This window comes from Fukomys damarensis, unplaced genomic scaffold (assembly GCF_012274545.1).
Source record: "Fukomys damarensis isolate Sample0158 unplaced genomic scaffold, DMR_v1.0_HiC HiC_scaffold_16, whole genome shotgun sequence".
Taxonomy (NCBI): domain Eukaryota; kingdom Metazoa; phylum Chordata; class Mammalia; order Rodentia; family Bathyergidae; genus Fukomys; species Fukomys damarensis.
Genome location: NW_022900928.1, coordinates 25,056,062 through 25,068,352, shown reverse-complemented (window position 1 = coordinate 25,068,352; position 12,291 = coordinate 25,056,062). Strand labels below are relative to the sequence as shown.

General features: G+C 37.6%; 1 protein-coding gene across 1 annotated transcript; it reads left to right on the top strand.

The window, feature by feature from the left end:
- Positions 1-10,236: 10,236 nt before the first annotated feature.
- On the top strand, positions 10,237-11,181 carry LOC104847765 (olfactory receptor 52B4). Its single transcript, XM_010603332.1, has one exon. The coding sequence runs from the start codon at positions 10,237-10,239 to the stop codon at positions 11,179-11,181; it is 945 nt and encodes a 314-aa protein (XP_010601634.1).
- The last annotated feature ends 1,110 nt before the right edge of the window (positions 11,182-12,291 follow it).

Below are 12,291 nucleotides of genomic sequence, written 5' to 3'. Positions count from 1 at the left end.
TCGATTGCTGTGGCTAATGTTTCCAGAATTATACTGAAGGGAGTGGTGATAATGGACATCCTTGTCTTGTTCCTGATTTTAGTGTGAAGGTTTTCAGGTTTTGGCCATTTAATATGATGATAGGTGTTGCGTGTTGAATTTTGTCAAATACTTTTTCTGTATCTATTGAGGTGATCATATGGTTTTTGTCCTTGACTCCGTTAATATAGTGTATTACATTTATTGGTTTGCGTATGTTGAACTATCCTTGCATATCTGGAAAAAATCCAACTCGGTCAGGGTGTATGATCTTCTTGATGACCCTCTGTATTCTGTTTACTGGTATCTTATTGAGGATGTTTGAATCTATGTTCATTAAGGAGATTGACCTGTAGTTCTCTTTTTAAGTTGAACCTTTCTTTTGTTTGGGAATCAAGGTAACACTTGCTTCCACCAGAAATGAATTTGGAAGTATTGCTTCCCTTTCAATTTCACTGAAAAGTTTAAAGGGTAGTGGGAGTAGTTCTTCTCTAAATGTCTTTTAGAAATCAGCAGTGAAGCCATCAGGACCTGGGCTTTTCTTAGCTGGTAAACTTTTAATTAGGTTTTCAATTTCACTGATTGTAATTGGGATGTTTAGAATTTTTTATCTTCTTTGTTCAACTTTGGTAATTCATAAGTATCAATAAATATGTCCATTTCTTCTGTGTTTTCCATTTTATTAGACTACAGGTTTTCAAAGTAGGTATTGATGATCCTCTGGATTTCTGGTGGATTTCTTGTGACTTCACCTTTTTCATTATTAATTGTATGGATCTGAGCCTTTTCTTTCCTTTTTTTTTTTTTTTTTTTTTTTTTTGGACAAGGTTGGCTAAGGGTTTATCCATTTTATTTGAAAAAATTTATTTAGTTTTGAGAAACCAAAACTTTGATTCATTGATTTTTTTTTGCATCATTCTCTTAGTTTCAATTGCATTGATTTCTTCTCTGATTTTTATAATTTCCTCTCTTGTATGAGCTTTGGGTTTTTCTTGCTCTTCTTTTTCTAGTAGCCTAAGATTCATTATTAGTTTGTTTATTTGAGCTCTCTCTGTTTTCCTAGTGTGGGCATTCACTGCTATGAATTTTCCATATAGAACTGCTTTCATTGTGTCCCATAGATTCCTGCATGTTTTACTGGCATTATCATTTATTTGTAAAAACTGACTAATTTCTCGTTTAATTTCACCTGTGACTCATTTATTGTTCAGGAGAGTGTTGTTCAATTTCCATATGTTTGTGGAGTTTTATGGTTTCTTATGTTACTGATCTCCAGCTTAATTGCATTATGGTCTGATAATATGCATGGGATGACTCTGATTCATTTGTATTTATTTAAATATGTTCTTTGATCTAGTATGTGGTCTGTTTTGGAGAATAACCCATGCGCAGCTGAAAAGAATGTATATTCCGATTTTGTGGGGTGGAATACTCTATAGACATCTATTAAATCCTTTTGTTCAAAAGCATGGTTCAGTTCTGTTATTTCATTGTTGATTTTTTTGTCTAGGTGATCTGTCTATTTTTGACCGTGGGGTATTTAGGTCTCTCACTACAATTGCATTATTTCTTATTTGGTTTTTCATGTCCCTTAATATTTGTGTGAAATAGTTGGGGACATTAGTATTCGGCACATATATTTTTATAATTATCATCTCGTCCTCTTGGGCTGTTCCTTTTACAAGGATGTAGTGGCCTTCTTTGTTTCTCTTAATTAGTTTTGGTTTGAAATTTACCTTGTCTGAGCATAAGATAGCTACCCCTGTTTTTTTCTGGGCTACTGTCACATGGAGAATAGTTTTCCATCTTTTTACTTTCTATGAGTTTATATGTCTATGAGTTTCTCTTTGATCTAGGTGTGTTTCTTGTATACAACATATTGTTGGGTTTTGCTTCTAATTCTATTCCGGCAGTTTATTTATTTTGATTGGTGAATTGAGGCCATTGACATTCATGGTTATAACTGATATATTTTGAGTTATCATTGTCATGTTATTGTCCTATTCTTGGCTTTTATTTTCTTTCTTTCTTTTTTTTTTTTTTTTTTTTTTTTTTTGTACCGGGGATTGAACTCGGGTCCTTGCACTTGCAAGGCAGGCCACTGAACCACTGAGCTAAATCCCTGGCTCTCTTCTTGGCTTAAAAAAAAATTTTCCCCTCTCCCTCTAGTTTCTTGCCTTGCCTAATTGATTTGCTCTGCTGGGCCTCATAGTGTTGGATGTTCATTGTCTTTTCCTAGGATACTGTTTAGAAGTGTGTGGAGTGTTGGTTTGTTATTCATGAAGTTGCTCAGGTGTTTTATTGTCATGGAAGTATCTTATATTCCCATACATTTTATAAGAGAATTTTGCAGGATACATCAGTCTAGGTTGGAGGTTGTTTTCTTTTAGGGCTTGAAATACCTCATTCCAGGCTCTCCTTGTCCTGAGGGTTTGTGTTGAAAAGTCTGCTGTGATTCTGATGGAATTTTCTTTGTATGTGAACTGTTTCTTTTCTCTTACTGCTTGCAGTATTTTGTTGTACTGTTGGGTTTTTGGGATCTTCACTATTATATGTCCAGGTGTAGATTTATTTTTGATCATGGCTAGTTGGAGTCCTATATGCCTCACTTATCTGTATGTCAAATTCTTCCCCTCTGTTTGGGAAGTTTTCTCTCATTAATTCTGTGAGCAGATTTTTTAAGTCTTTTGTAGTTTCTTCTGGTACTTCATGGATTCCTATCAGTCTTATATTATTCTTCTTTGCATCATATAGGAATTGTTGGATTGATTTCTCATGATCTCTTACTGTTTTTAAGAGTTCTCTCTTTGCATGGTCACTGACCATAATCCTATCTTCTATTTCTGAAATTCTATCTTCATATTCATTCATTCTGCTGTGAATGCTTTCAATAGACATTTTAATCTTCTGGATATCTGTTTTGAATCTGTTTTATGGATTCCATTTCTTTCCTATGTTGGGCATTCAATGTTTCTATTTCTTTTCTATGCTGAGCATTCTTGACTTCTATCATGATCCTGAGGGCATCCATTGCTTTGTCCATTTCTGTTCTGGAGTCTCTAATCATGTCTTTCATTCTGTGGTTATCTGGGAAATTATTTGTTTTGAATTTTTCTAGAGCCTGATCTGTTTTGTTACTTCCTGTGCTATGAGTTCAGGGTGTCCTGGTTGATTGTCAGATTTCTCCACCTTTTTTCCCTAGAATTTGCCTTTGGTGAACTGGAAGTCTGTATTTGTGCCTTGCTTAAGTGTTTTCTCATTTTTATTTTTGTTGTTGGGCTGTGCTTGGTTTAATTCCTGGGATAATGCTTTGATCTTTCTGATATAGTTTCTCTTTAGGCTTTGAGTTTCTAATGACTCAGAAACACTCTCATTTTCATAATATCAGAAAGGACAACTTATTGTATCCATCACAACCTTTAGCCCAATTGATACAGTCAGCATCACAATAGCATCAAGCACAGCTTAGAAATTGACCATTTGTGGTAATTGTTAGTCTATTACCTTTAAACCATATGAATTAAATAAAAATCAAGGACCAGCCAAAAATATGTTTATAGTGAATAAACCCTTCAATATAGCAACTTTACCCGTCAGGATGGGGACTTAGAAGGAGTTGGTAGGACAGGGATAGATAGGTAAAAGAATAGGAGAAGTTTTTAAGTGAAGCCAGATGACAAAGTATGATTATGCAAACTCTAGGAAACTTTTGAAGACAAGAGGGAAAGACAGAGTGCAAGAACAAAGACAAGAATGGAACAGTTTAGTAGTAACAGGAAGCTGTAAATTGTACTCACTTTCCTTTGAAACTAATGACCATCAATTGAAGGAAAAAGAGAAGAAAAAAAAAGAAAGAAGAAATCTGAATTAGGGAAGGAAGAGCAACAAAAAGGGAGATGAAGAATAATGGGGGGAGCAGGAGACAGTGGGAAAAAAAGCAAAAAAGGAAGAATTTGCAGAATGGGAAAAATAAAAATTAAAAATAGAAAAAAGAAAAACATTTGAAGAGCTTCTTTTAGGATATATCTCTGCTGTCACAGTAGACAATGTGGGCAGCAATGTGTAGAGCCAAGTCAATTAGTCTCAGCTAGCCAATGGCAGACCCCTGAGATTCAGGCTGATTTCTGATCACAAGGCCTTAGCTGAGCTTCCTAACCTACTGCAGGGTTGAACTCTGCAAGGTTTTACTGCAGGTTCCATCTGCCCTTCCCCTGAAGATAGTCCAAGTTCTGATGGAAGGTGGTGATCCCCCTAACTTACTAACTATGGAGGTCTGATGTGCCTTTATTTTTGTTGTTCACTTCTGTTCCATCTTTTGGAGCTGAGTAATATGGCCGTTATGATCATTTGTGTCTCTGCAGTGTGTTGCAGTTACTAGAACATCCAGGAGTCCCAAAAGCAGGCACATGGTGGTGGGGCAATGTTGCAGAGCCACTCTTGTGGCTGGGTGGTGCATGGTTCTCAATAGTCTCCTCCAATGAACACCTGGAGAGTGGAGGTGGACGAGGAGAAGCTGCAAGCTCCCTGTATGGCCAGGCAGTGGGTGGTTTCCCTCAGTCTTATATTATTCTTGTTTGCATCATCTAAGAATTGTTGGATCGATTTCTCATGATCCCTTACTGTTTTTAAGAGAGCTCTTTTCATGGTCACTGACTGCAATTCTATCTTCTATGTCTGAAATTCTATCTTCACATTTATTCATCCTGTTGTGAATGCTTTCTATAGAGTTTTTAATCTGGATATCTGTTTGAATCTGTTTCATGGATTCCATTTCTTTCCTATGTTGGGCATTCATGGTTTCCATCATGGTCTGAGCTCATGTATTTTTTTTTTATCTGTTTCTGTTCTAGAGTCTCTAATCATGTCTTTTATTGTTATCACCATCTCTGTGGTTATCTGGGAAATTATTTCTATTTTGAATTTTTCTACTGCATCATTTATCTGTTTTGTCACTTCCTGTACTATTGGTTCAAGGTGCCCAGATGGTTGACTGTCAGACTTTTCCTCCTCGTTTCCTTCAGAGTTTATCTTTGGTGAGGTGGAAGTCTGTGTTTGTGCCTTGTTTAAATGTCTTCTCATTTCTTGGATAATAGAATTTTTAAGAAATAACCTCAAGTTGTAATTTTTAAAAGCTGAGTATAGGTTGTATTTCATTTACTTGGAAAGCTGAGACAGAATAATGACTTGAGACCAAGAGTTTGAGTCTGTAGTGTGCTATGCAAACTGGACATTTGCACTAAATTTGACTTCAATATGGTAAGCTCCCAGTAGTGGGAGTCCATCAGGATACTTGTATTGGTTAGTAGTAGGATAGTACTTATAAATAGTCATGGCATTTAAGTGTGTTCAGCAAAAAAATAGTCTCATTCAAAAAAGAAATTACTTCAAAATTATAATTTTATTATGTATTATAAATATGGGAATACATGAAGCCGTAAGCCATAGGCAGGGACTTCCTGAACAGACCTCCAATAGCACAAGAAATAATACTAAGAATCAACAAGTGGGACCTTAAATTAAACAGGATTACTCATATCAACATGAAATGTACCATGTGGCAAAAGTGATGCAAAATAAATATTAGCTTAAATGTGACTGAGTTACATTCAGGTCCATTCTATTCCTGGAATTCAACTGGCCTTTGAAAATCTAGTCTTCAGTTAGTGTTCCAATAAATTTTTGAGGTACTATTTCTAAACTAGAATAATTATTGTGAACTACTGGGTTCAGCACGTCTATTTTGGTTATCTTTATGGCTGCTGGGACCAAATACCGACCACCCACACTAAAAGGAGAAAATGGTTTGTTTGGCTTCAAGGGAGAAGCAACAAGGTGAAAGGGCAAGTCCTTATAAAGCAGCTTACTTCACTGAGGCAGGGAAGCAGAGCGGGGGAACAGCACCATTGAGAAAGGGACAAGGGACCAGGTATAGACTCTTAGGTCAGACCTCTATGACTCATCCAGATACAGTCACTCAGAAGAGTGCTTTACTAATCCCTGGGTGGTCCCATGCTACTTAAATTGGCAATCTACTCTAACAATCACAACATCTGAAGGGACAGGGGGGAGTAGGGAGGTGTGTTAAGGTTTAGGGTTAGGATCATGCTTTTGGTGTCAGGTGTGAAAACTCTTTGCTCTGAGGTCCTCAGGATTTCATTCTATGTTCATGAGTGATACATGAGCAATACCAATAAAATGTCAAGAGACAAAAACACACACACACACACACACACACACACCCTCCCAGTGTAGTATGAGAAACAGGAAAGGGCAGCTTAAGGAGAAATTATGGTAACCCCAGTGAGATGCTGGAATAGAAAAGGAGCAGTGAAGAACAACTAAGGAAATATAAATAAAGTATGAGCATTAATAATATTGTGTCAATATTGTCTCATTAAAAGTAATAAATGGACATACTAGTGTAAAATGTTAATAAAGGGGAACAGGGTCCATAGGAACTCTGCACTAAGCAATTTTCTTTGCTTCTTTCTTCCCCTCTCCACCCTTCCCCTCCCTCTCCTGTCCTCTCTTCCTTGCTTCCTTGTCTTAGTCCTCTCCTGCTCTTGTTTCTTCTTTTTCCTTGTCTTCCTCCTCCTCTTCTCATTCTTTTCTTCTTCTCCTTCTCTTCCTTCTCTTCCTCTCTCTCTCCCTCTCTCTCTCTCTCCTCCTCCTCCTCCTCGTCTTCCTCATCTTGTAGTGTTAGGTATTGAACCTAGGGCCTTCACACTAATCTCCATTCTTAGAATTTTTTTGTGTCTTTTTCTTAATTTAACTTTGAGACAGTCTCACTAAGTTTCTAACTTGACAGACTGGGCTCATACTTGCAATCTTCCTGCCTCAGTCACTTAAAGTTCTAGGAATACAGGTGTGTGTTGCCATAACCAGCCTATATAATGTTTAAAAACATGAAATTGACCTAAAAAAGTAAAAAATAATAACAGATTGGTTTTCAAATTATATGAGTTGATTGATTATATTAATATTTATTCATGTTCATTAAAATGAAATATTTCACTAAGCAATGCAAACATTGTATTTATTGAAAATAACTCATGTACATTTATAGTCTAGGGATGAAGTTGTGGAAGCAGATGTAGTCTGGGCAAGACTGAGGAAGTAAGGTGATTTGACCCATGTGTATTAGGTTTGAGGTCCCTGGTGTACTAATGCACTCTGGTGTCTTTAGGCAAATGTATAAAATTTCTGGTCCTTGACATGCACTGCTCAGAGTCCTCTTGTGACTCATCCCATTTAGTCCATGAGTATTCCTTTTGAGGGAGGTGAGTCTTCCTTTTGTTGCTGTGGAATGAAATTTCAGGAGGAAGTCTAGCAGTTGTGGGGTTTCAGGTACTAAGGTGAAGGTAAGTGTGTAGAATGGGGTTGACATGCTGAAGTCAGCTTATCTCAGTTTGTGAGAGACAATTGTGTACATTTCTTTCAGTTCAGTAGAGAAGGAAACCCTGTTGGTAGTTTGTTGAAGTGAAGAAAGGACTATTTTCTCCACGGCATTGAAAAGTACCATGAAATTCTCCTGACCTTCACTCACCCACCCCCTTTCATGAATACAGTACTGGGGAAAAGTCACAAGCACAGACTGTTATAGACTAGAAAGTGCTGGCTGGGGATGGATGTGGAGAAAGTGTGGGAATACAGACTCTGTAGCTCTCAATGTTCTAAGGAGCCCTGAGCCTGTTCAGGGAGATGTTCAACTCTCATGGCGGACCAAGAGCCTGGTGGCTGTATACACTGAGGAACTGAAATATATTAATTCATTTCCTGTTATGATCCTTATTCCAGTATTTGTCACTATGGAGGTAATACATTTTTTTCAGTGTACTAGGTTGTGGGAATGAGCAGAGACCTCAGAAAGGACACACTGAATTGACAGATGACCCATAGTTCCTGTATACCAGTTAGAGGTCCAGATGATTAAACTCCTTGTGAAACCAGGGGAAAATGAGTCACTTGGGGGGAATGTGTGAGTCAGGCACATTCCTGGCTTCTGGGCAGTCTTTGAAGTACCCTAAATTGGGGCACTTAGTTCAATAGCATAAATCAGGGAGACAGATGACTGAATGTGCTTGGATACTGGCTCCAGAAAGCTTCTTGAGGCATTTAGGATTTTAAAAAATTGGCACATGATATTTGTATATATTGAGGAGGTATAGTATGACAATTTTTTTTTCTTTTTTGGTACTGGGAATCAAACTCAGGGTTTTGCGAGCTTGCCAGGCAAGTGCTGCATCACTGAGCGACACCCTCAGCCCTATAGCATGATAACTTGATGAGAAGATTTTTTTCAGTGGTTAAAAAGTTCAGAGACCCAAGCTAAATAATCATTTGGAGAGGATGGGGAGATATCATGTCAGAAGTTAACCTTCAGAGTGAAAATTACTTCACATAAAAATATTTTGTCTTTTTTTGGTTCAATTTTTGTTTTTATTAGCACATGTTTGTAATACATAATGATCACATTCCTCCTGTGGAGTTGGTACATGTATGTAACATATCTCCATTCTTTTCTCATTCCCTTCTCCTCCCCTCTCACCTCCATTTCTTTCTTGCTGCTTCAGGGGAATGGGTTTTCTATTGAACCACTTGAGTTTCTTCTATAATTTAAAGCAATTAATTTTTTTCATTAAATTTATTGGTACATTTTAGGCATACAATACAACTACTTTCATCATTGGGAACTTGTACCCTTACATGATGTATCTTGGATCTTATTTTTTACCCATTCCCCATCCTCCCTTCAACCTCTCCACAGAGACTTTGTTTTCATTTCTCACATGTTTTCCTTTTTGTGGGGTCCTATTAGTTTGGGGCCACATGGCCTTTTTCCATGTGAACAACTTGACCCTCATTCTATTGTGGTGTGGTCACCAGAGCCATTTCTGAACTTCTCAGCCCTCTCTGGCTCAAGTACCATACAGAGATAACATGTATTTTATTGTCTTTACCGAATGTTATTACCACTAATCTTTTCTACCAATACAAGTCCATGGGTATTATCATCAATTTTCCAAAATAGAAATTTGAGTATCAAGAATACTGCCCAACTAAAAAAAAGAGACTGGAATTTGAAGTTTTTCTAAATTTACTAATCAGAATTCATATTCGACACATCACACTACTTTTAAGACTAAGATCTGAACAAATGTTTGTTGGTATTCTTGTCATTGGAAAAGGAATAGCATTTTAGCAGCCTTCCTAAAAACTTGTAGATTTTCTTTGCTAAAATCCACAAAACTTGACAAAGGGTAGATTTATTTTTAAAAGTTATATCTTTTTAAGGTACTATTTTTTTTCATCCCAAGGTAGTGGTGCCGACTTGGAATCTCAGCACTAAGGAGGTTGAGGCAAGAGGATCACCATGAGTTCAAGGCCAAGCCTGAACTACATAGCAAGATCCTGTCTCAAAAACACAAATGATTATTATTTTACTTGACAAATAAAAATTGTATATATGTATATTATTGGGTACTATATGATGCTTTGATATATATGCACATCGGGAATGATTAAATAAACATATCCATCATCTCATATAATTACCAGTTTTGTTTGTTCATTTGTTTTTTGGACCTGGGGATGGAACTCAGGAGCTTACACTTGCCAGGCAGGCATGTTGCCACTGAGCTACATGCCTGGTGCACTTACCCATTTTTGTGGTAAAATCTAGTCTAGTAGCATTTTGAAATATTACATTATTATTAACTATAATCACCATGGTTTCCAGTAGCTATCAAATGATTATATCTCCGAAGGAAAACTTCTCTTTCTATGTTCTTAAAACTAACATCTATACTACAATTTCTTTGAGTTCAACTTTTCTACATTCCACATATAGGGGAGATTATGCAGTATTTATCTCTATGTGTCTGGCTTATTCAGATAAGCATTGTTTATTATGCATATGAAAAGTGAGACCTGTGCATTCAATTGTGCCCCTATGTGAAAATTTTCTTGTATCATTAATATATCAATCATTTCCATTTCATCAGCTTTATATATGTCTATCTTATTGAGATTAAAATTTTATTCAGAAACAAGCCATTTCATGTTATCATTATATATCACAGTTCCTGGCACCCTCAGAATAGGAAAGAATCATCTAGGTATAAAAATCTCCTGGTAGTATAAAGGAAAATCTTGGAGTGTAATCAGAACTCTCCCTTCTGAAAAGGAAATGAGAATTACTGGTGGTGTGTTTCAGGTATGAGTGCTTCTAACCACACTGGTGTCAGCCACACAGTCTTCTGGTTGCTGGGCATCCCTGGCCTGGAGGACCAGCACATGTGGATCTCCATCCCCTTCTTCATTTCCTATGTGATTGCTCTGCTTGGGAACAGCCTGATCATCTTCGTTATCCTCACAAAGCAGAGTCTCCATGGACCCATGTACCTCTTCCTCTGCATGCTGGCAGGAGCAGACATTGTCTTATCCACTTCCACGGTTCCTCAGATGCTGGCCGTCTTCTGGGTCCACGTTGCAGAGATCTCCCTGGATCGCTGCATCACTCAGCTCTTCTTCAACTATTCCACCTTCATCTCTGAGTCAGGGATCTTGCTGGTGATGGCATTTGATCGCTACATTGCCATCTGCTACCCTCTGAGGTACAGCAGTATTCTTACAAACTCCTTGATTGGGAAGATTGGAGTGGCTATCTTTCTGAGAAGTTATGGCACAATAATCCCCATAATATTTCTTCTAAAAAGACTGACATTCTGCAAAAGTAATATTCTCCCAAACACTGGTTGTAAGCATATTGTCTTGGCTCGTATTTCCTGTAATGACATACAAATCAACATCTGGTATGGGTTTTTTGTCCTACTGTCTACATTGGTCTTAGATATTGTGCTGATTTTCATTTCCTATGTGCTGATTCTCCATGCTGTTTTCCGAATCCCATCCCAAGATGCTCGCCATAAAGCTCTGAACACTTGTGGCTCCCATGTCTGTGTCATCATCCTCTTTTATGGTCCTGGGATCTTCACAACTCTCACTCAGCGATTTGGACACCACATCGCACCCCATATCCATGTCCTTCTGGCTAATGTGTCCGTTTTAATTCCACCTATGGTAAACCCCATCATTTATGGAGTCAAGACCAAACAGATCCGGGACCAGGTGGTTTATGTGTTGTGTATAGGACAGAAATGATAAACATTGGAAGATGATACTTTTTTCCATATTTCAGTGAGATTTAGCATGAGTACATGGCAGCAGGTGAGGTTCACTCCAGATGTTGATATTTCTGGAGCAATTGCATCATGGATTTTGGTTCATGTTTCTTCTAAAGCCTCCATTCTATCATTAAGCATCATTGCTTCTGGGAGCAGTTCATTTTCCGTGGTATTCAGGATTACATTAGACTAGCTCTCTTAAGCCCAAACTGCTGTAATTACCACAGTGAGATAATGATTCTTGAGAAAATATCTGAAATTGAAACTGCAAGACTCCTAAATATCATCCTCTACTGCCAGTCAGTCAACATTATTGAGACATTCCAAAATCAACCCAAATATCTGGCTGGGAACTTTTCACAGCACTTGCAAAGCTACATCCAGTGATTGATGTCACAGAAGTCTATCATTTATCTTATCAAATCATTCAATTGATGCATCATATTTTCAGTCAATGAGTATTTTTATGTGAACCTACATTTTGCTAAGTACAGTATAGGTTTGGGATGTAAAGTTGCTTTGTGTTTTGCTCATCTCTGCTTTTCCTTGATTGTCCTCCGTGTCACCACACTCTGCATGATCTCTGTTTGTCTATCATAAGGTATTTAAATGGCTGGTGACCTCCACGAGGGCACAATGAAAGTTGCAAGCCATTTCAAAGTGTGTGCCCTTTAATTCATGCATATAACATTAAGCTTATCCCATCAGTCATAGAAGACCCTAAGGCATTCCACACTGAAAGGGAATGAGTCCAGTATGATGGGGGCTGGTGTACAACAGAGGGAAGAATTCTTGGTAGCCATTTTTACATATACCGATCCCCACTTGACAAACTGTGAGACTGACACAAAACGTCAAACTGACAGCACACTCAGGCAATAAGTGTATAAGGGAAAAGGGCAATCTTGTACATTCCAGTGATGATGAATAGGAAACAATGTCTATGGAGGGAATCTTTAAAATATAAAACATTTATGGAAGCAGGTACACTGTGGCCAATGTAATCCTACCTCTAGTAATTAGCCATAAGGCTTAGCAATAGAATTATCCAACTAAAGAAATGGGTGTATGAAAATAAATACATGAA

Excerpts from the sequence above, each read along its gene's own strand:
- LOC104847765 (XM_010603332.1), top strand. The coding sequence starts at position 10,237 with ATGAGTGCTTCTAACCACACTGGTGTCAGCCACACAGTCTTCTGGTTG.